Below are 19,285 nucleotides of genomic sequence, written 5' to 3'. Positions count from 1 at the left end.
CTTTCTGCTCCTAACCTCCCTGATCGTCTTCCTTAGGCTCTTCCTTTCCTTTTCATAACTCTCTTTTCTAACTTTTCTGCCATGTCTCTTTCTTCAGTGGCATCCTTTCATTTATCTGTTCATGTATCTCAGTCCCCTTTCCACCAAAACATGGCACTAACTGAATGTTTGTCATTCACCACGTCATTCAGCATGATATTTTTTTTTTTTGCTCCAAGCTGATCTGTAAATGTCTTGTAGCAGGTACTGTTTCTGCTTTGCTTAGGTACTGCTTGTAACACTATAGCCTAACTTGTGGATGGGCCATAGGTACAAGTCTATTGAAAGTGACATAAAAATTGCTTTAGTGCTGAAAGTTACTGTCAGAGTGACTGCACTCTGAATTTGATGCACATGGAGGAAAAAAAGCTTCAGTTAAGGTGCACCTTCAGCCCTCAGATGATTTTTTTGTGCTGTTCTCAGGTCTCCTCACCCGTGCTAGTTTGCATGCTAACAATGTAATATGTCTGATGAACTCCAGGGTAACAAATTTAAAAGGGAAACAAGCTCAGAGTGCTTATGTATTCAAAATTGCAACAAAATTACGGGCAGGAGTGGGGAAAAATACCCTATTAGGACTGCAGTTCAGTGCAGAAGCTGGCTGCAGGATATGCTCCAGTACACTATCCTTACGGAAAGGTGAACTTCTTAATAGACAAAAGTATTTAAATGTGATTGTTAAGTGTTGCTGGAAAAGCGATTGAAATCCTGGTATTTCTTCATTTGGTAGACAGACGTTCCTTGGGGACAAATTTTGGTCTGGAAAGTGCTTTAAATAACCACATATAAATTGCAAATAAAATTATGTTGCACTGATTTGACTGAACTAAATTGTTTATTTTATGATATAGTATTTGGTTACTTATTAATGTTTGTGTGAGGTGTGAAATGTGGTGTTATGTACTAAGCCATTTCCAATTTTCTAGTGCTTGTGAAATCCATTGATGTGACAGGTGCAGAGTGGGTCGGGGTGCTGTGTTCTCTGAACGTAACAGCTAATCTTTGACTTAGGTAGGTAGATGTTAAATAAAGTTGCAAATAAATTTCTTCAATGGTGGAGCAGTTATGGAGTATTTATGGCTGAAAGGAGGTATCACTATTAAGAAATGTCTGATAGATCAGAGGATATAGATGTCTAAATTAGCTGAGTCTGATTTTTAAAGTTCTGATCAGATTATTTGGTAGGCTTGACTTTTTTAACTGTTCATCTAGCTGTGGTTGTAAAAAACATTTTTGTTAGCTTGCAGCTTAAAATGCATTGTTCTTGTAGTTGTCTTGTTCGTTCTCTGCAGTCTCCCTCGTCTATGCCTACATGTAATTTGTTAGAAACTACTGTGGAAAAAAATAAGCTCGCTTTTCTCCTCAAGTCATGGGGTAATGTACTGGAAGAATATTTAGGCTTCTTCGTTTGATATGCTGAGAAGAGCGAGTTTCTTTTTTGTCTGCCGAGATGTGGACTTTTGCATATCAGTTCAAGGCTAACAGGTGTCTGAATCAGACTTCTTTCATCCCTGTTTTTTTCTCTCTGGCTGTTGGAAGAGCAAAATAAAATGAGGAACAGCAAAATAAAATGAAATAAAACTTTGTTCTGCCTTGAATAGACTTTCAGCTATTATACCTAAAGAATTAGGATCTCTTTTCCCCTGTCCCCTCACCCTTGTGGATGGGAAGGGATTTCTGGCATTCTGTTCCTTCCATAGTTTCCAATTTCGGGGTCTTTCTCCCCTACAAATAGCTCTCTAGGATGTGTCTGTGCAGCTGTTAGGGCTTACCAAGGCAGCAATAGAATAACATTGCTATGACTCCAGTTTTACCATTTTTCTTGCTGTTGTTGTTGAAGAAAGCTGGCAGAAGACATGCTCTTGTAACTTAACTCAGCAAGGCACACTTAGAAATATAAAGGAGAGTACTTGCCATACTGAGCAACCTTGCAAAGAGTAGATGCGAAATACAAGAGGTTGGGAAGCTTCACTCATTTTGCTTTAGAGATAAAAATGTTAACTTTGGTAGCGTATAGAGGTGCATTTTAAAATATATTTCCAGTAAGCTTTCAGCATAGCATTTCATAAGTGGTCAGGGGAAAATCCTGAGTGTTACTCAGTATATGAAGACTGCTATCATATCTCTGCTTCATGGCTGCATGTAGACGCAAGGATCATTTCTAGAAAGTCAGGGTCTACTTGGACAGCTGTAGTATTGCCCAATTTAGTGTTGTTATTTAACACCGCCTGCAGTTTCTCCAGAACTTAAACATGACATCCTTCCTATTCGAGGAGCTATTGCCATCACCACCAGGATTTGTGGCTGACCAGAAGGTTCAAAGTTCAGTGTCGGAGGGCAGATATTTTTTATTTTTAGGGCCGTTGCATGAAGTTCAACATATGCCTTGTTCTCACCGACACGATTCCACAATAATGGAGACTGATTTTATGGGATATTGTACATCCTTGTAACTTAGAAGTTCTGGTAATTTTAATCGGGAATGGGTGTTTTGTTAACTACAATTAGGTAATAAAGTGCTAGTTGTCTATGACAGATGTAACACTTGCTATTATAAATTATGTGAATAATGATATGAATATTATTATAAGCAGCCTACTGATCCTTATAGATTCCTTAAGATGGACATTAAGCTAATCTTTTAACAAGCATTCATAGATCATTTATTAGCTTTCTGTTGCCTTTCTAGCTTTAGTATAAAATCTCATAAAACTTTTTGTATTAATCACAGGATGCTGGTTAAGTCTTCTGAACTGTTGGATTATTTAGGAATAGGATACAGAAATAAGTTTATTACATTATTTAAAACCCATTATTGTCTTTAAAGAGAGCGGTAAGCTTGACATGCAGATACTTTAAGGTTGGTCTTTGGAGTGGAATGGCACATTTGTAGGTTGTAAATAGAGCAGTAGGAGGATAACAACAGAGCCAGTAGTAGCTCTACGAAGTATGTTACAAGACAAGTTTCAGTATGTCAGCTATTCTACCAGAGGGGTATAGATGAGCGTTACTGGTCTCCAGTACATGCAGGGAAGCTTCTCTCTGCCCACCTGGTAGTGCAGGGCATAATCATGCTTGTGGCAGATGTTGTATCCCAAATTCCCATTTTAGTATGTACATTGGAGTAGTTTGTTTACTACAATATCCTAGATTCAATAGGTAAAATAAATAACTTTTCATTTTTTGTGAACTATATATATTTTCCAGAACTTGGAGTATGGTTTTCTCCTTAAATTTCTATTTGGCGTTCCTTGCAAGAGACAGGTGTTCAAGTAAAGCAATACCAGAAATTATTTTAGATTTGTTTGGTTTTTTTTTTTGAGACTGATTGGGCTGAGAAATCAAGTAATGGCTTCCAGGCAAAGAGGAAATGAATCACTGGTGTATGTGAAATTGCCCTTAGTGTGGGGGGTAGCTGATGTTTTGGCTTTGCCCTGTATCTCAAAAACCATCACTTGTGTGCTTCTAGGCAAGTTATTTTTGCTACTGAAGCTTTACATCATTCTTTTCTATTTGCATTTGCTCGGTTTGAAACCTTTATGCGCATGTTGAGGAAATGATTGACAAAAATTAAAATGGATGGCTGCGTGAGCAGGTCTGGACCCTCAGACCAGAAGTGCTCTTGCCCTTTTGTAACTTGAAGACATCCTCACGCTCTAAACTGGAAGACCAGTTAGCGTTCACTATGAACACAGGTAGTATGAAACTAAGGTACACTCAGGAAAATTGCAGCGTGTCTCAGTTGTCACTTAAAAGAATTGAAGTGTTCTTAAAAATGCATAGCAAATAATGCTTTGAATTGTGTGTTCCGTACAAATATTTTTATAACTTAACAACTCATAGGATTTGACTTCCTACCTCTCTATTAACAGACATGCTCTTAGTAGTTAAAGATGTTTTTCTTGCTATTTGTCACAGATAACCAGTACTGTTTATGGACAGATATTCAGTGATTTATGTTAAATATAAAATGAAAAGGATGGTTATTGAAACATAAATGTTATTCCAGTCATCCTTTTCATTAATGCTGTCAATTATAATCAAGCTAAGCTACGTGCCACACATCCGAGGTAGATCCAGTCAAGCCTGCGTCATTCTGTTAACCTTTACTGAAGTCTGCTTGCTGGCGGTCCTAATGGAGAAACTGCTTTGCTAGCTCCAGCAGACTTATTCAAGCCACATTTCTTCTGTGTTTCAGAACAAAATTTGCAGATGGTGAGCGTCTAGGCGTTGCGAGAGGGTAATGGAATGCAGTTGCTAATGCTTTATCACCCCTGTTTTAGGGGCTTTTACAGTTTTATTCCATGTAGGCAAAAAAAACCAAACCTCTACTTCTGTTCTGGCTGTCTTGCTGTATGCCGTTTTAATCAAATATGTGTATTTTAGCACAGCAATTTATTTTCCTCTAGCTATTTTGCCAGTAATATGCTTCAACAGTATAATCTGGACAAACGATGTGCCTGTCCTGAAACATTTCTAGTAACTTTTTCTCATCTTCAGACTATTCAGAATCCAAAAGTACGCATCTGACAAAGGTTTCTGCTAAAAGCATCTTGTGTTGCTCTTAAATGTCCTAGTCTGTCAGGAGTGATCAGCATCATTTTCTAGCAGAAGAGATTATATTTAAGACACAGCATACAGCTGAAACATAAAATAATGAAAACTCTTCTTGAGAATTATTTATAGAAAAGATTAGGTCTGTATTTAGTTTGTACCTCTCTGTATTTTTAAAGGGAAAATCCATCTAGCTCCTTTAGAGATTTTTTTGATTGGGCAAGACTTTCCGGACAGGTTACATAAGAGCTAGTATGTTTTCACACTACGTGTTTTTTTAAAACTCTGGGAACCATCTAGTTTAAAAGTAGAATTTAAAAATACTGTTTACAATTACCTTGTGTAATCAAAATAATTGTAATGCTTCAATAGAATGTTTAAGGAACTGGAAGTTTATTTGTGATAACAACTAGATGCTAAAATTGAGGCAATGTTTCTATGAACAACTCTGTGATAAACTCAGTAGTTTCTCAGGGCATAACTGATCACAAAAAATAGTGCAATTGAAACTTGATCTGTATTTCTGTTTCATGGATGAATTTTAGATTGCCATATTAATGAGCAGTTTCAAAGATTTAACACTAACCCTGAACCCATGTGAAGGTTGTATCTTGAAAAAATGAACTTCATTACATAAATTTAATATTATGGATAGATGTTTCCCAAGGTATTAAAACACAGTGATTCCCATTCGTTCATCTTTAGGTGTAGTGGACTAGTACTGTCAGGTAAGCTATATTCAGACAAGAGAAATAAAATACATGTAGCTCTACGTTTCCCAAATAACTTAAGGGGGAATTTTGAATGTGTTTCATAGGACAAGCCAAGGAAAATGAATGAAATGGCAAATCATCTCTGAGAAATATAAAAACCCTTTCAGTTAAACTCACTGTCTGTAGTCAAAACGCATCTATTAACTCAAGCAAAAGAATACTTACAGAAACTGACATAATTATCAGTGTTTTACATCTCTAGTGGTCTTAGAGCTCTTCATTAAAGCATAAACAAGGGTTTTGAGAATAATGGTGAAAACTTGAATGTTCTGATGAAAAGATACATGTTAGAATGTTGATGGAGGACCCTAGTTGAAATGGCGATTTGGAAACTTTTCTTAGGACTAATATTAGGAGTAGAAACTCTCAGGAGTAGGTCATAAGGGTTGATCATCTGCTGTGCTTTTTGTTGGTTTGTTTTTGCTAATGGTCATGGCCCTTCTGTTTTTTGACTCGTAGAACGCAACTGAACCTACTGTGGTTGTGGAGACCTTGGCTGATGTACCTGAGCATGTGCTTAGGGGGCTTCCTGAGGATGTGAGGCTCTTCCCATCTGCTGTTGACAAGACGAGGCTTGGTGAGTGCCAAAACTGTGAAAAGAGAATGAAGACTTTTAAAGTAGCTCGCATAAATTACGCACAGATGCTGTCAAAGTTTGGTGTCCTTGTATGCTGGGTAGAGATGAATGTCCAGAGCATTTATCTGAATAAATTTACATTGGAAAGAGCAGTCTGCTTCTGATGCAGTTTCTCAAACAGACCAAGATTATGTTTACAGAACATAATATAATTTCAAGTCAAAAATGGACCAAGCTGCAGAAAGATTAGGTTATGAAAATACAGGTAAACTACTTCACTGGTTTGCTTTAATTTATAGCACTTTTATCAGTTGGGCTTTTTTTTTTTTTTCAGCTACCTTATTGTTGTCTCCCTTTAGAATGCTGTGTCTCACTGTCCAATCAATATATAAAGTTTATAAGAAGATTCAGTGCAGACTTGAAAGCTGCTATATGGAATGAAGTATTGTTTTTGTAACGTATGCAAAATGCTTCTTTTTTTAAAACAGAGTTTTAAGTTGCGAGAACTTTGGAAGTCAGATTTGCAGACTGGATACGTGACGTTGAAAGCTGGTAGTTTAAGGAATATCCTGACTATGGATGCATTACTATTAGTAACAGGTTGTAAACTCCTTGGAGCAAGGTTAATATTTTCTAGTATGAACCTGTTCCGGCATAGTCTGAATGAGAATGTTACGTTGGAACATAAGTGAAGTAGAAGGAGAAAAAATGCTAGAAAACTTCTACTACTTTATGTTTCTATAACTTCAAAAGATATTTTTAGGACACTTTCATTTTCACAACAAAGTCAGTGTCAAAACATTGTTGAAATATAAAACAAACAAAACAACAACGAAACAAACCTCTCATTATATACCTGCAGGTAATTCATAAATTCACTGGCTGTTCATTTTTTGTACATGTTGGTGAAAGAGTGGTGGGCTAGGGAAATCTAGAAAAAAATAGCGATTATTTGTCAACCTGTTTGTAGTTTCTTTGCTATAAAATGTGAAGTGTAGCTGTCCATTTTCAGTTCAGCTAAATATTGTAAACTAATTTATGCACATCTTGTAACCAATCTTAAATGCTTTTCCTTCAAAATACAGTATTTAGTTTCGTAACTTCTGTGAGGGCTTTACTTGTCTGACGCTATTTCAGAGAAAGCAAATATTTTTTTGTTTTATTAACTTGTTTACTCAGCAAAGCAGCTGGAACTTGGGACTTTATTATATAAAACTTGTAATGGTCTTATGGTATTTTGGATATCATGTGAAGTACAAGAGAAATCATCATTTTTTTTTGTCTTCAGAGCTACAGTAGCCCATGAGCAAAGAATAAAACCAGGTAAACGCTTAAACCTTATGTGATTGAAGGGAGCTTGGGGGTGAGGTTTGTTTGAATTCCTTTCAGTAAACTTCAGTTTCCTCATTGTGATCTTAATATTGTAGAACGCTCCACAACCTGAGGCAGACACATATAATGATCTTAAGAAATACGAGTTGTGAAAAGAACGCTTTCTTGAGATCAGTTAGATTTGTTATAATTATTGATATGTATCCTTTCAGGTGTCTGGGCAACAAAATCAATTTTGAAAGGCAAGAAATTTGGGCCTTTTGTTGGTGACAAGAAAAAAAGATCTCAAGTTAAGAGCAATGTATATATGTGGGAGGTAAGAAAAAGCTTGTAAATGAAAAGGGTATCTGTCACTAGCCCGGTATTTTGTATTTACCTTTCTAGAGATTTTAGATAGACATTATGTGAAATAATTGCCGGTAATGTGTCTGTGGTTACCATTGCAAATGTATTTATAGATACCTGCATTGAGCAACCATTCTGAATTACAAAACTTTAAACTAAGGGCATTGTATAAAATTGGTGTAGTAATTTTCTCATATACTGTCTCTGGATCCCTCCTCCTTTTAGGAGTCTACTACTGAAAAAGCTTTGCTTTGTTGGCCTGAACGCTGAGTGATATCCCTTCTGCAGTTGAGTACTTACGAAATTAGGGAAGCTGGAAGGATATGAAATGTCTTAAAGAAGCCACAACGCTCTTCCTCGTCTAGCTCTTTGAAAAACAGCTTTGTTATGGGAATTGGTTTTGCTTTTGGAGTCTTTTATAAAAGTTCTCAACTGTTGCAGTATTTCTTGTGCTGCTTGTATTTGGGTTTGCCTTAAAGCAAGTACTGTCTGGACAGTTGAATAGCTTGTTAAGCTCCACTGATAGTCATAAGACCTCAGATATTATGTAGACTTAAGAATGCAGGTTCCTTAATCTGGAGTTGAATCCTGCCTACAGTGTCTTTAAATAAGGCAGGTCATAACTGCTCCCAAAGACTTCTTCAGCCTTCCCGAAGGTTCATGCAGCAAGTGGCTTTAGCATAGTGGATGGTCAAGGAGGGGAGATGGAGGAACTGTGGCATAGCATGCACCGAATAGAAATGGCTAGTTTATGGATTTTTAGTGTAAAGAAATTGGTAGCAGTCATCCTTCTTGTCCCTGGCCTGCAAACACAGAACTGCATAAAACACCAGAAACACATTTAAAGCCTAATGTTAAGCCCTATTGGAGGAATTGAGCTAGAATAATGTCACAGAAATACAGATTCACATTCAGGAAAGTAATAAAGTGTTCAGGTAGAATGTTTGTTGTATTAAGCTAATATATTTTACTCCACTGCATAAGATATCTCCAGTTTTGATCTGGTACAAGAACACTTAGCGAGATTGAAATCAATCAAGTAAATTATTGACCTTGCAACTGTTTTTCATCATGTTGGATTTTGAATGTTCTCACTAGATACATCTTAGTATGTTTGAAATTTGTGTTGAGAAATGCTAGTGGCAAGCAATTTGATATGAAGATTCATAGCTTGCAATGCAGGCAACCACAGAATCCCTTTCTAGACTTCAAAGTAATCGTGTGTTGCTTCCATACTGATTTTGGAATTAAAAAAAAAAAAAAGGCAGCTAAAATGAGACAGCAACAGTTGGCCCCATATGCTGATATATGAAACCACTCCAGCATCTTAACTGTAAGAAAATATGATTTGTAAAAGGATGGTGGTGTGTGGGAGTAGTTCAGTATACGGACCTTCAGCTAAGGGAGCAACCTTTTTCCACAATAAATCCATTTTGTTTTTAGTGAAGTTAACCTGAAGAAAAACTAAGGCTTCTAAAACGTAGCCTCTCCAGTCAATTTTAATAATTAGAAATGATCATGCTAAAGTACTATTTTGAAAAAGATGAGTTCTGTGTCAGCATATGCTTGCTTTGTCTGAAGAGAGCAGTAGACTTCGTATTTTCATTTTCTGTCAGAGAAAAGCCACTGATAGGAAAATGATAGCAAGTGACTGAAAACTGAGGGAAATGCCTCCTGCTGATGGGCTCAGAACGAGTGGCCCAACTGCAAAGAATGGTCCTGGTCATGGCTTACAGGAATCATTTAAAATCACAGTGTTATGTAGAGAAGTTGAAACTATTTCCTTTCTCACATTGCACAAGATTTTTACAACAAAATCAGTAGATTAGGTGGTTTCACTGAAAAGTAAGCAAATACTATGCTTTGCCACGCGTTCCATATCTCCTAACTCTTCCACATCATTGTTTGGCTGTTTTCTTCCTTTTTAATGAAAATGATTGCTTTTCCAGTCTTGGTCCGTGAAGCTGTTTACTTTCTCATGTTGCAAGGGCTGGGTGTGCTGATGAACATTCTTTCAGAAGTCAGCTGATGAAATCCATGCTGAAATAGTTTAAGTAAGGAAGAGGCTTTGTCTTTGCTTGGGAGGAGTCTAAGAAGATTTTGGTGATTTGTTGAAACTTTACCTCTATCGATAAAATTCTATTTTATTATAGCAATAGGATATCAGCACAAAAGAAATCCAACTTCAGTAAATCATTCTGGCTTTAAGCTATTGTAGAAGTGTAGTTCAAATTGAAAATGTAAAACATTTGGAAAAGACTTAGATTTACTTCTAAAGTAAATATCAAAAACAAGCAAACAAAAGCTGCAGCGTTGTGTAACAGAATGGGAAAGTTATGGTAAAATCCGAATTTCAGTGTATTCCTTATCTACGGTGTTGCTAAGCAAATGTTGCAGGAGGTGATGAGCTAGGGACACTGGGCTGTGAGTTCTTCCTGGCGGAGACTGATACCTATAAACTTAAACGAAAGGAAATAAAATGTAATCAAATTGTACTTATTTTTCCTTATTTTTCCAAAAGTCTATAAGCTGCTGAATACTTTTGAGACATTGTGTACCTGTTAGTATGCTTGTGTTCTGAGACAAAGAAAATATTTTTAAATAATGGAAAAATGATAGCTCCAGTTGCTGAATGGTGGTGTGTTCTTCATTTTGCAAAAAAAAAAAAAATATATATATATAGCATCCGTTGACAGCTTTTCTTACAGGCGTCTAACTTGGATTATAAGAAGAAATGTGGGAGATACACAACGTGTCTTGAAAGAGAAGCAGAGTTGCCTGTCAGCAGAAAATACTGAAGTGCTGTCAGTAGTTTTGCTTTAATGGAAACGGTCTTGAAATGTAGAATATGAGTATACATTCAAAACATTTAGCCAAGAATGCAAACCCAAGAATTTATGTAGCATCTTGGAACATAAAGAAGCTTATTGACATAGTCAATTTTTTTAAGGTGATCACAAGACTTCTGAAAGGTTAAGATTTTCTTTAATATCCTGAAGCAAGATTAAATATACATTATGCTTTCCTTTTTCTTTGCAAACAAAGCAAATGCTTCTGACTTCTATATAGTTACTTTTCCCAGTTCCTCAGATAGTAAAAATAAAGCTCAATTGCATTTATATCGTAACATCAATCCTTACACTAAATATAAACTCTAGAGAATCATTTCAGGCTTGCCAAACTGAAAACAATGTATAGAATGGAATGTATTTAAGGAGTTCAGCTTTTGAGCTCAAAGCCTTCAGACAGAGGTCTTGGAGGCCAGTAGTTCTTCAATTTTTTTCAATTACACCAGATCCTCTAAAAGGACTGCAAAAGAACAGCAACACTCTTGCCCTAAAACAACCCTTATCTCTGCTCATTTTTTGCCTTACCTCTGACTTGGATGATAACTACTACTTTGTATAGCCTTAAAATACGTTTTTGTGGTTTGGTGCATGTGCACCTCAACATGAACAGTTGTCAATTTGCTTGGGATAAATGCCGTTTTTCTCTCATAGGTGTATTACCCAAACTTGGGGTGGATGTGTGTTGACGCAACTGATCCAAAGAAAGGGAACTGGCTGCGGTATATAAACTGGGCACGTTCAGGAAAGGAGCAAAATCTGTTTCCTCTGGAGATCAACAGGACTATATACTACAAAAGTTTAAAGGTATCAATGTCTGTGAAGATTCAGTTACTATTCTGTTTAATCTCTTTTTTTTTTCCATTTCTCAAATCCTTTTTTTGAAACTATTTGTACTAAACAGATTTTGAAACATTTTATGAAATACAATTAAAATATTGGAAATGCTATATTTCATTGGTCTAAGTTCTTCTGTCAGTATGACTGGCGTTACAATCTACTGTTAGAAAATAGAATACTTATGAACATTACATTTTTCTTAGTTAATGATTTGCTGTAGCACCAAAAATGATACAGATGAGGATGAAGAGCAAGCAGATTACATAAAATATGTTTTTTCTATTCCTGTAGTTACTGAGACAAATTGTACTGATTTTTTTTTTCTTAGAAATTAGGTATTTTTATGGTCTTCGCATCATATAACAAAGATTGGCTTTCAAGACACTTTTATAGGCAGCATCACGAATCAAATTTTCCTAGTCGTATACCTCTCCAGTTTTGTTGCAGGAGTGGTGGGGGAAAGAGGGTAGGCAGGCGTGATTACTGGCAGATTGCATCTCCTGAATGAAGAAAATATTTGTTTAGCTCAGTAAGGGCAGAGTATGTTAGTGTTAGAATATTGTAGCTGTAAAGTAGTATTTGAATCTCTTATCAAGAACCTGCTAGTGGTGAGTATATGTAGGTTGACTTTGGTTAGAATTTGTTAGAAAGCATTTGTTAGAATGCTTTTGTGTAATTGGTTATATACAGCCTTACTGTTATGCTGTGGATGTTTCTTAAATTTCCTTGTAAGGCCAACAATGCTTCTAAGTAACTGTTCCTCACTTAGGAAAAGAATGAATTGTTGCCATGTGGTTTTCAAGTTTATAGGACAAAAAAGAAGTATGTAGAACTGTTATATTTTAGGTCAAACTAGACTGGAAAAAGCCCTTAAATATTTTCTGTACTTTCTAAGAGCTTTGAGATAGGGACTCCTTCCTCAAATGCTATTGTCAGCCAGGCTGTTGACTTGTCTTTACTGCTAATTCACTGCGGGCAGGCTCTCAGTGTCCATCTGTAGCTGGTTTAGTTTGCTCTAGGCATTTTATCTTGGGTTGCCCAGACTTTGCCTATAGTCGCAGTAGTCCATAGATGTAAGCGTGCTTTTGGAGTCACTGTGACATTCTAAACTTCTCTCCTGTTGCAAAGGTATTAGTCATGGTAAAGATGATGTTCAATCTGTTTTCTCATGGACAACACAGCACTGGCTTCAGTATCTGAAATGTCCTTTGTTGCTTTGACTGTCCTCTCGGCTTGCAACCTGATGCATTTTATCCCAGTAAGCCTTGCCAGCGAGATCATGCTGCCAAGCAGCTCTCTCGGAAGACTGCTGGAGCAGCCAATAAGGCTCAGTTTTGTTGGTTTCAAAATCTGTCTGGGGTTTCTTGCAGTGAGATGAGATTTTTAGCCTGTCTGGGACAGGATGGGGTTTTCAAAGAGCAGTCTTGAGTTTAAGAGGGTTTATTTGCCCCTGCAGCAACCACTTGGAGGTGTGTGCTGTGCCTGTCCCTGTGTGCTGTGGGACTGTTACAGATTCAGGTTAGTGTTAGCAATACCAGTTCAGGTTAGCATCTGGAAATTCACATTTGGTGTCTGCACTGTGTTCTGGTGAGTGTTGTATCAGAAAACGTGTTACCTCCAGGCTGCCTCTGCATGAAGGCTTGCTGCTGTGCCTTTTAGAGTCCAGTGCAGAAGCAGCACCTGTGAGTAGGTTTGGGTGCTGCAGAAAACTGAGAGTGCCAGGACCTGAGCTGCTACAGAGCCTCTAAGTTGTTTCTGCCCTGTGCACGTAGTTCTAGGAATGCAGTGCAGATGTGCTTGAACCGGCTATGCAAGAGCCAGGTTGGGATCACTTGTATTAGTAAGCCCAGCTTCATGCTGCTCAAAAGTAATCAAACCGTTCTCAGGGCCAGGTTGTTCCTAGAAGTGTTGCAGCCATGGTCCGGTGGTGGCAGGTCACTCCTGCAGTCCCACGATAGCCACTGCCTCTGAAAAATGGGTAGCTTGGCAGGTAGTTTAAGGCGTAGCTGTGCCAATGTGTGAATTGCTTCACTATGCAACAACTGGGTTATATTATAAAGTTTAACTTTGGTCCGTATTAGAAAAGAAACTTAAGAATCTGTAATACCAAAGATTTATTAACAGTTTACCCTGATATTCTCAATTACTCTTTGAACCATCTATTTCAATGTATTTTACTTTCCTCTTACACCTTCTAGACTAAGGTGGAAAAGGGCTTCAAGTTGCACCAGTGGAGGTTTAGATTGGATATCAGGAAGAATTTTTTCACAGGAAGGGTGATGAGGTGCTGGAACAGGCTGCCCAGGGAAGTGATGGAGTCCCCATCCCTGGAGCTATCTAAGTGACGTGTGGACATGACACTCTGGGACATGGTTTAGTGGTGGACTTGGTAGTGTTAGGTGGTGGACTCGGTAGTGTTAGATGATGGTTGAACTTTATGATTTTGTTGGTCTTTTGTACCCTAAATGATTCTAGGATTTTTACTGGTATGTAAGGAAGATTCCATCTTGCTAATTTGTTGGGATTTTTCAAGTGAAACTTTCCCATTGAAATCGGACAGTCTTTACCACCATTAAACATTCAGTATTCAGTCAGCCTTCTGATAGATCAGATCAAGATTTAGCAAGTCACATCTTGTGTTTTTTTAATTCAACAAATTTGAAAAGACTCTTCTTGTCGCTTAGTGGTAGTTAATACTAGAAATAATTGTAATGATAATTATTCCAATATTCTGTTTAATATCTTAGCTGTTCCAATGATATAAAAACCAAAGGATGATATTATGAAAGCTTGTTACATCTAGTGTTTTCTAAAGTTACTTTTCATTATTTAAAGTGACATTTATAGTGACCATGCTTCTTAAAAGTAGTGTGAAGAAATTGGAAATTGAGCTGTGAGACAATGACAGCACAGGTAAAAGTATAACATAGAAGAGATTTCAGATTTGTGGTCTCAAGGGCAAGTTGCTACATGAAAGCATTTAAATGTTATCTGTTCTATCAGCTTTCACTATACTGTAACTTAGAAGCTGCAGGAAAAATTCATAACTTAGCAGAAAAACAGCCCATTTTTTTCTTTCTATTTACAAAGTATGGTTGTTTGTATATCTCCCTTTTATGTGAAGGTCTGTTTTTTATCTCCCCTTTTCTGTCATGATTGTTCATACCAGTCTTAGATTCACATCACACCTTATTGACCGGTGAGACAGAAGAAAATGTGGTTAATAACAGTGTGCTCTCAACCATTTAGGAACATTTTATCAAAACTTCCTTTCTAATCTTCTTCATAATGCATAAACTTAGGGGAATTCCATTTGGTGACAAACAACAGAGGTTTTATTTACCCCCAAAAGAGAGTTAGTGGCTTGTGTGTTATTTTGTTCTGCTTTACCTTGGTAGCATTTTAAGTGTTATCATTGCTATTAATTTATTTTTCCCCCCAGGGTTTTCTTCTTTTTTTTTTTTTGTGGGTTTCTGATTTGTAAGTTAAACAGGCTGATTTCCAAGCTGCATTGCTAAGATAAGCAAAGTCTGCATTTGCTTGGTGTAAAAGAACCTCAGAACTGCACAGAGCTTTAATTTCCATATTCTCTGCTATACATGAATAGTAAAATTCCATGTTGGGGACTTCTAATGAGGTCTCAGATAGCATTTTTAACTGAGCACAAGCAAATATCTTCTCTTCTTCTTTACTGAAGGACTGAAGATATTTGTAGGTTGCTTTGCATATGTTTTCCCCAATATACATATATGAGAGTTGTCGTATTTCATGGAAACAGCTTAAACTCATTATGGGGTTTCAGAAGTTCTTCCTGCCTCTCCTAATAAAATGAGCTAGTTGAATGGTGTTATTCTGAGCATAGTGCAGGACTTTGTAATTCTTGAAGTAAAACAGTAGTAAATTGCTCAGTTTCAAAAAGTCTTCTAAATAAGTTAGGCTATGAGACTGTCCTTGCGTATGGTGAAATCAATTTGTTTAGGGAAGAATGTTTTGTCAGACGGGATTATGATAACTCTAGAACCTCTTTGTTACATAGGAACACAACGTAACGTAGAATTAGAGTGTGAAAAGCGCACACAAGCGTCAATGCCACAAACTGTCTGGTGTGGTTACAGCTGGGGAGGTAAGGCCACTTCCAAGTGCAAAAGAACAGTGCAGTGGTAACATACAGGGAAAAACTTGTATTCTAATAAGATCAGAGAGGTAAATGTCTATCTCAGCCTGTACAAGACACATTGCAGTGTTTGCATGTGTACAATGAACTGAATTTTAGATAATCTGTTAGAATTTTGGATATTACTCTTGAAAATAGCAAGTTTCAAAATCACTTTAAATCTTTTGAACAAAAGGTATTCAGCTTAAGGAACGTTAAATGTCAGAATTGGAACAGAATGTATCAATAAGCATGTGAAAGCTATTGCTCTATAGGGATGGGTTTGGGGCAGGCCCATTCATAACCAGAGTGTCCCAAGCTGATGCTCCAGCAGACGGTTTGGAGATAACAGCTTGGAGGAAGTTGGTTGTCAAAGGTGTTGCTGGAGGGTGCCAGCAGCAAGCTGGCTGTGTGCACTGTAGTGCCAAAGGAGCTCTAGAAGCGGCACTTGGTCACTGCAGTCCTTTTCTTCTTGTATTGCTGTTGAGGGAGATCTTTTAATGGTCTGATTTTTATTTTTATTTTTTTGAAGCCGCTGCTGCATCTCATTTTGGAAGTACAAGGTTAGAGGGCTTAATTTAGATTCTAGAGTAGTTACTCCAAAATGAAATTCATCACATCGAATGTCAGTTCCAGCCATGAAGCTAACAAATTACACGTTCATTATCATCATATGTTTGAATTGCCCAAAAGTTTTGCCAACTCTTTTCTCAGAGTTGTATATGGCCGAAATGAGAAGTTGTTTGCATCAGGCAACTCTTCTTCATTCCTTGCTGCCAACCAGCTGCAGAATGGGACCATGCAAATCTGGTTACCGCTGCTTACCCTACCAGGCCTCCAGAACTGTTAAGCAAAGCCTACTGCTTGGCTTCTTATAATATAACTTAAATGCTTACTTAATAAGTTACAATATAACTTGAACACTTGCATCTCTTGTTGTTCCAGTGTCTGGGGATATAAAGATAACTATCACCTCTGTCAAGTGCTGTGAGACCTTTTTTTTTTTTTAATTATTATTAAAAAAAAATGCTTTAGAAGAAATAGATACTGCTATTGTTCTCGACACAAAATTCCCTTTGGCTTCAGACTTGAAATAATAGTCCTAGGCTACCATTTGCCCTAACGTAATGACTCTAAAAATATTATTTTATTACTTCCAGTGTTCATTACGCCTGGGAAAAAGGGGGATTGTAGTTAAGGTAGAGAAAGTCGTTTTTGTGTCTGTGTGATTTTTGGATAAAATGGTTCAGGAAACAGAGAATTATGATTTTAAAAAATAGGTTACAAATGCATCTTTAACATGCAAAACTGAAGACTTAGTTGTTTCAGTCAGAGGGTGTTTTAAGGAGCACATGAACTAACAGGACACTGGCATGGGTCAGCCTGGTGACGGGGCTTCCATGGGAGTAGAAATCGCAGGGATGGCCGCTTGGCTAGCGTGGCCTTTCCTGTGGATTTTTGGGTAGGATTCAAGAAAAAATAATAATCAGAAATTATACCTTTGGAATGGCAGACAAGTCTTTAATTACTGTAATTAAGTGGCTCTCAAGCACCTAGTAATTAGGTCTTGTTCTGGGTTCCCTCCCCTTTTAGTCCTCTCCTAGGTCTTTAGGTTTTGTCCCAAATTCCAGCAGTCGCGGCTGGCCGATCGCTTTTTTTCGTAACGCTTGACGTGAGGTAGGCGCGTTTCGCCGGCAGCTCCCCGAGCACAATTAACCTGTGCCGGGGCTTGCCTTTGGGCTCTCCCCGGGCCACTCCCGGCGTCCAGAAGGAGCCTTTTTGCCTGTAAGCGCCAGGCTCGGGGGCTGTGTGGTGGCGGCAGGGGCTGCTTGGGGCCGCTGAGGCACCCCCGGCCCGGCGGGAGGAGCCCCGTGGCCGGCCGGGGGCCGCTGGGCGCCGCGCGTCCTCCGCCCGTCAGGGGGCGCTGCGGGCGGCCCCTTGACGCGGGAAGGGCGCCGCCGCTCCCCCCCCTTTTCCCCCCCTTTTTCCACCAACAAACCCCCGCCTGATTGGCCCCGCGCCTCTCTCTTCTCTCCCGGCAGCCAATCGCGCCCGGCGAGGAGCTGTTGGTGTGGTACAATGGGGAGGACGACCCGGAGATAGCCGCCGCTATCGAGGAGGAGCGAGCCAGCGCCCGGAGCCGGCGGCACTCCCCGAAAGCCAGGAGAGGTACGGCCGGGCCGGGCCGGGCCGGGAGGGCAGCGCGGGGGTGGGGGGGGCGCCTCCTCAGTTCCCCGCCGGCCGGGCCCCGGCCGCCGCCGTGACCTTCGGGGGCGGAACGGGGAAGTTGGGGAAGCCGGGGAGGGGAAGCGGCCCCGGGCGGGCGGGCTCCGGGAGCGGGGAGGGCTCCGCGCGGGGAGGGCTCCCCACAGCCACCCCCTGAGCGCCGCGGCGTGAGGCGGCCCCGGCGGGGCTCGGCCCGCCTGCCCGGGGCCGGCCCGGAGGGGTTCGGGAGGGGGCAGGCGCCTTCGTCAGCGTGGAAATATGTCAGAGCGGCCCTCCCGTGGCTTTTCCAGCGTTAAGGCAACAGGGATATATATAAATTTTTTTTTAAAGTGCATGCGGCTCCGCGCATCGCCTTATGTAACTGGCATTTCGGTCCCGGTTTAGCCCAAAGCACGGCAGAAGCTCGCTCGGTTTTTAGGTTTTTATGTTCGCTCCCTGCTTTTCCAGTCGCTGCGGCGGGGGTGCTGGTGCCGCCCGTAGCCGAATGTGTGCGCCCCGGGGTCTGCTGCAGGTGGCAAACGAACCAAAGGGAGGAAAAAGACGATACGTAAAATGGCATCGTTGTAACTTAGCTTACGGTCTGAGGCCCCGTCTCACTTGTGGTGCAGTTGGTTGTGGAACTCGCGTTGGGAACAAGATCGATGTTTGGGAAAATGGTTATTATATAAATCTGGTTTATTTTGGAGAGTGACGTGGGGCCCGGGAGAAAGAAATGGTGCGAGACGATCGGTTATTCTTCTGAGCACTAATTCGTATTTTGAACTTTTCCAAACTCTGCAATTCAAGTACTGGCTGTTATTTTGCTATTTGTAACAAAATATGTTTGGCGTACGTACGTAGGTAACTCTTAGGAAAAAGCGCAATATAACCTCTAATTTACCAAGTGTGCATTATCTCGGCAAATAAAGTTTCTGTGCATGTGATTTACCTGAAAGGCTAGAAAAACAACTTGAAAGGATTTAATTACATTATAAATTAGAAAAGCCAGACAGAATCATTTCTAAGGTAATTTTACATGGCCCAGAACTTCTATTTGCATTTGTAAAGTTACAGTTTAAAAACATCAGTAAATCAATTTGGGAGTTCCTGGATTTTGTTGCTGTACTATTTTTTAGATCAGGAGTTTTAACTGATAAGGGCTTTAATGATTTCAAACTGTCATTTTTTAGAAAAATAAGCATTTTCTCTTTATTTTATAAATATAGACTCCTTCCCAAATCTCACATCCACACACAAAAAAATAATAATCCCAAACAATATAGATGATAATAGAATAGGAATTATAGGTAATAGATTAATTCTACAGATAAATTATTCTTTATCCTTCTTGTATCATTAGGCAGAAAGACCAAATTCTTAGTATTGTGTTGTTTTGACTTATGATTAAAGCTTCATTATCCATGTTGTATAAGATGAGTCAATTCACAATATGTGCTTTGTTTATCTTATAATACGTACATATTTTGAAACTTTATAGTTCTATTTTTAGGAGATTCCAGTGGATTATTTTTTACCCCCCTTCTTCTCAGTTATTTTAGTATTTGCAGTAATGTCAAATATTTGCAACTCACGCAGATTTGCTTTTAAAAACGTAATATAT

The 19,285-nt window shown here is 38.9% G+C and overlaps 1 protein-coding gene across 9 annotated transcripts in view; it reads left to right on the top strand.

Moving 5' to 3' along the window:
* PRDM2 (PR/SET domain 2) overlaps nucleotides 1–19,285 on the top strand; it is a 71,417-nt gene that overhangs the window by 10,633 nt on the left and 41,499 nt on the right. For 6 of the 9 annotated variants that reach the window (XR_010826410.1, XM_066982260.1, XM_066982262.1 and 3 more), the window contains 4 exons: nucleotides 5,826–5,943; nucleotides 7,488–7,591; nucleotides 11,121–11,273; nucleotides 17,502–17,628. Coding sequence is in view for 7 of the 9 variants with exons in the window: in XM_066982260.1 (XP_066838361.1) it covers nucleotides 5,826–5,943; nucleotides 7,488–7,591; nucleotides 11,121–11,273; nucleotides 17,502–17,628 (502 nt within the window). In the remaining 2 variants the exon portion in view is untranslated. Of the gene's footprint in view, nucleotides 1–5,825; nucleotides 5,944–7,231; nucleotides 7,267–7,487; nucleotides 7,592–11,120; nucleotides 11,274–15,355; nucleotides 15,430–17,501; nucleotides 17,629–19,285 lie in introns of those variants that run through there. The other 3 variants (XM_066982263.1, XM_066982265.1, XM_048067673.2) reach the window with 3 other exon arrangements.

This window comes from Anser cygnoides, chromosome 23 (assembly GCF_040182565.1).
Source record: "Anser cygnoides isolate HZ-2024a breed goose chromosome 23, Taihu_goose_T2T_genome, whole genome shotgun sequence".
NCBI classification, from domain to species: Eukaryota; Metazoa; Chordata; class Aves; order Anseriformes; family Anatidae; genus Anser; species Anser cygnoides.
Note: the sequence above shows the minus strand (reverse complement) of the source record. Positions and strands in the feature narration are given on the sequence as shown.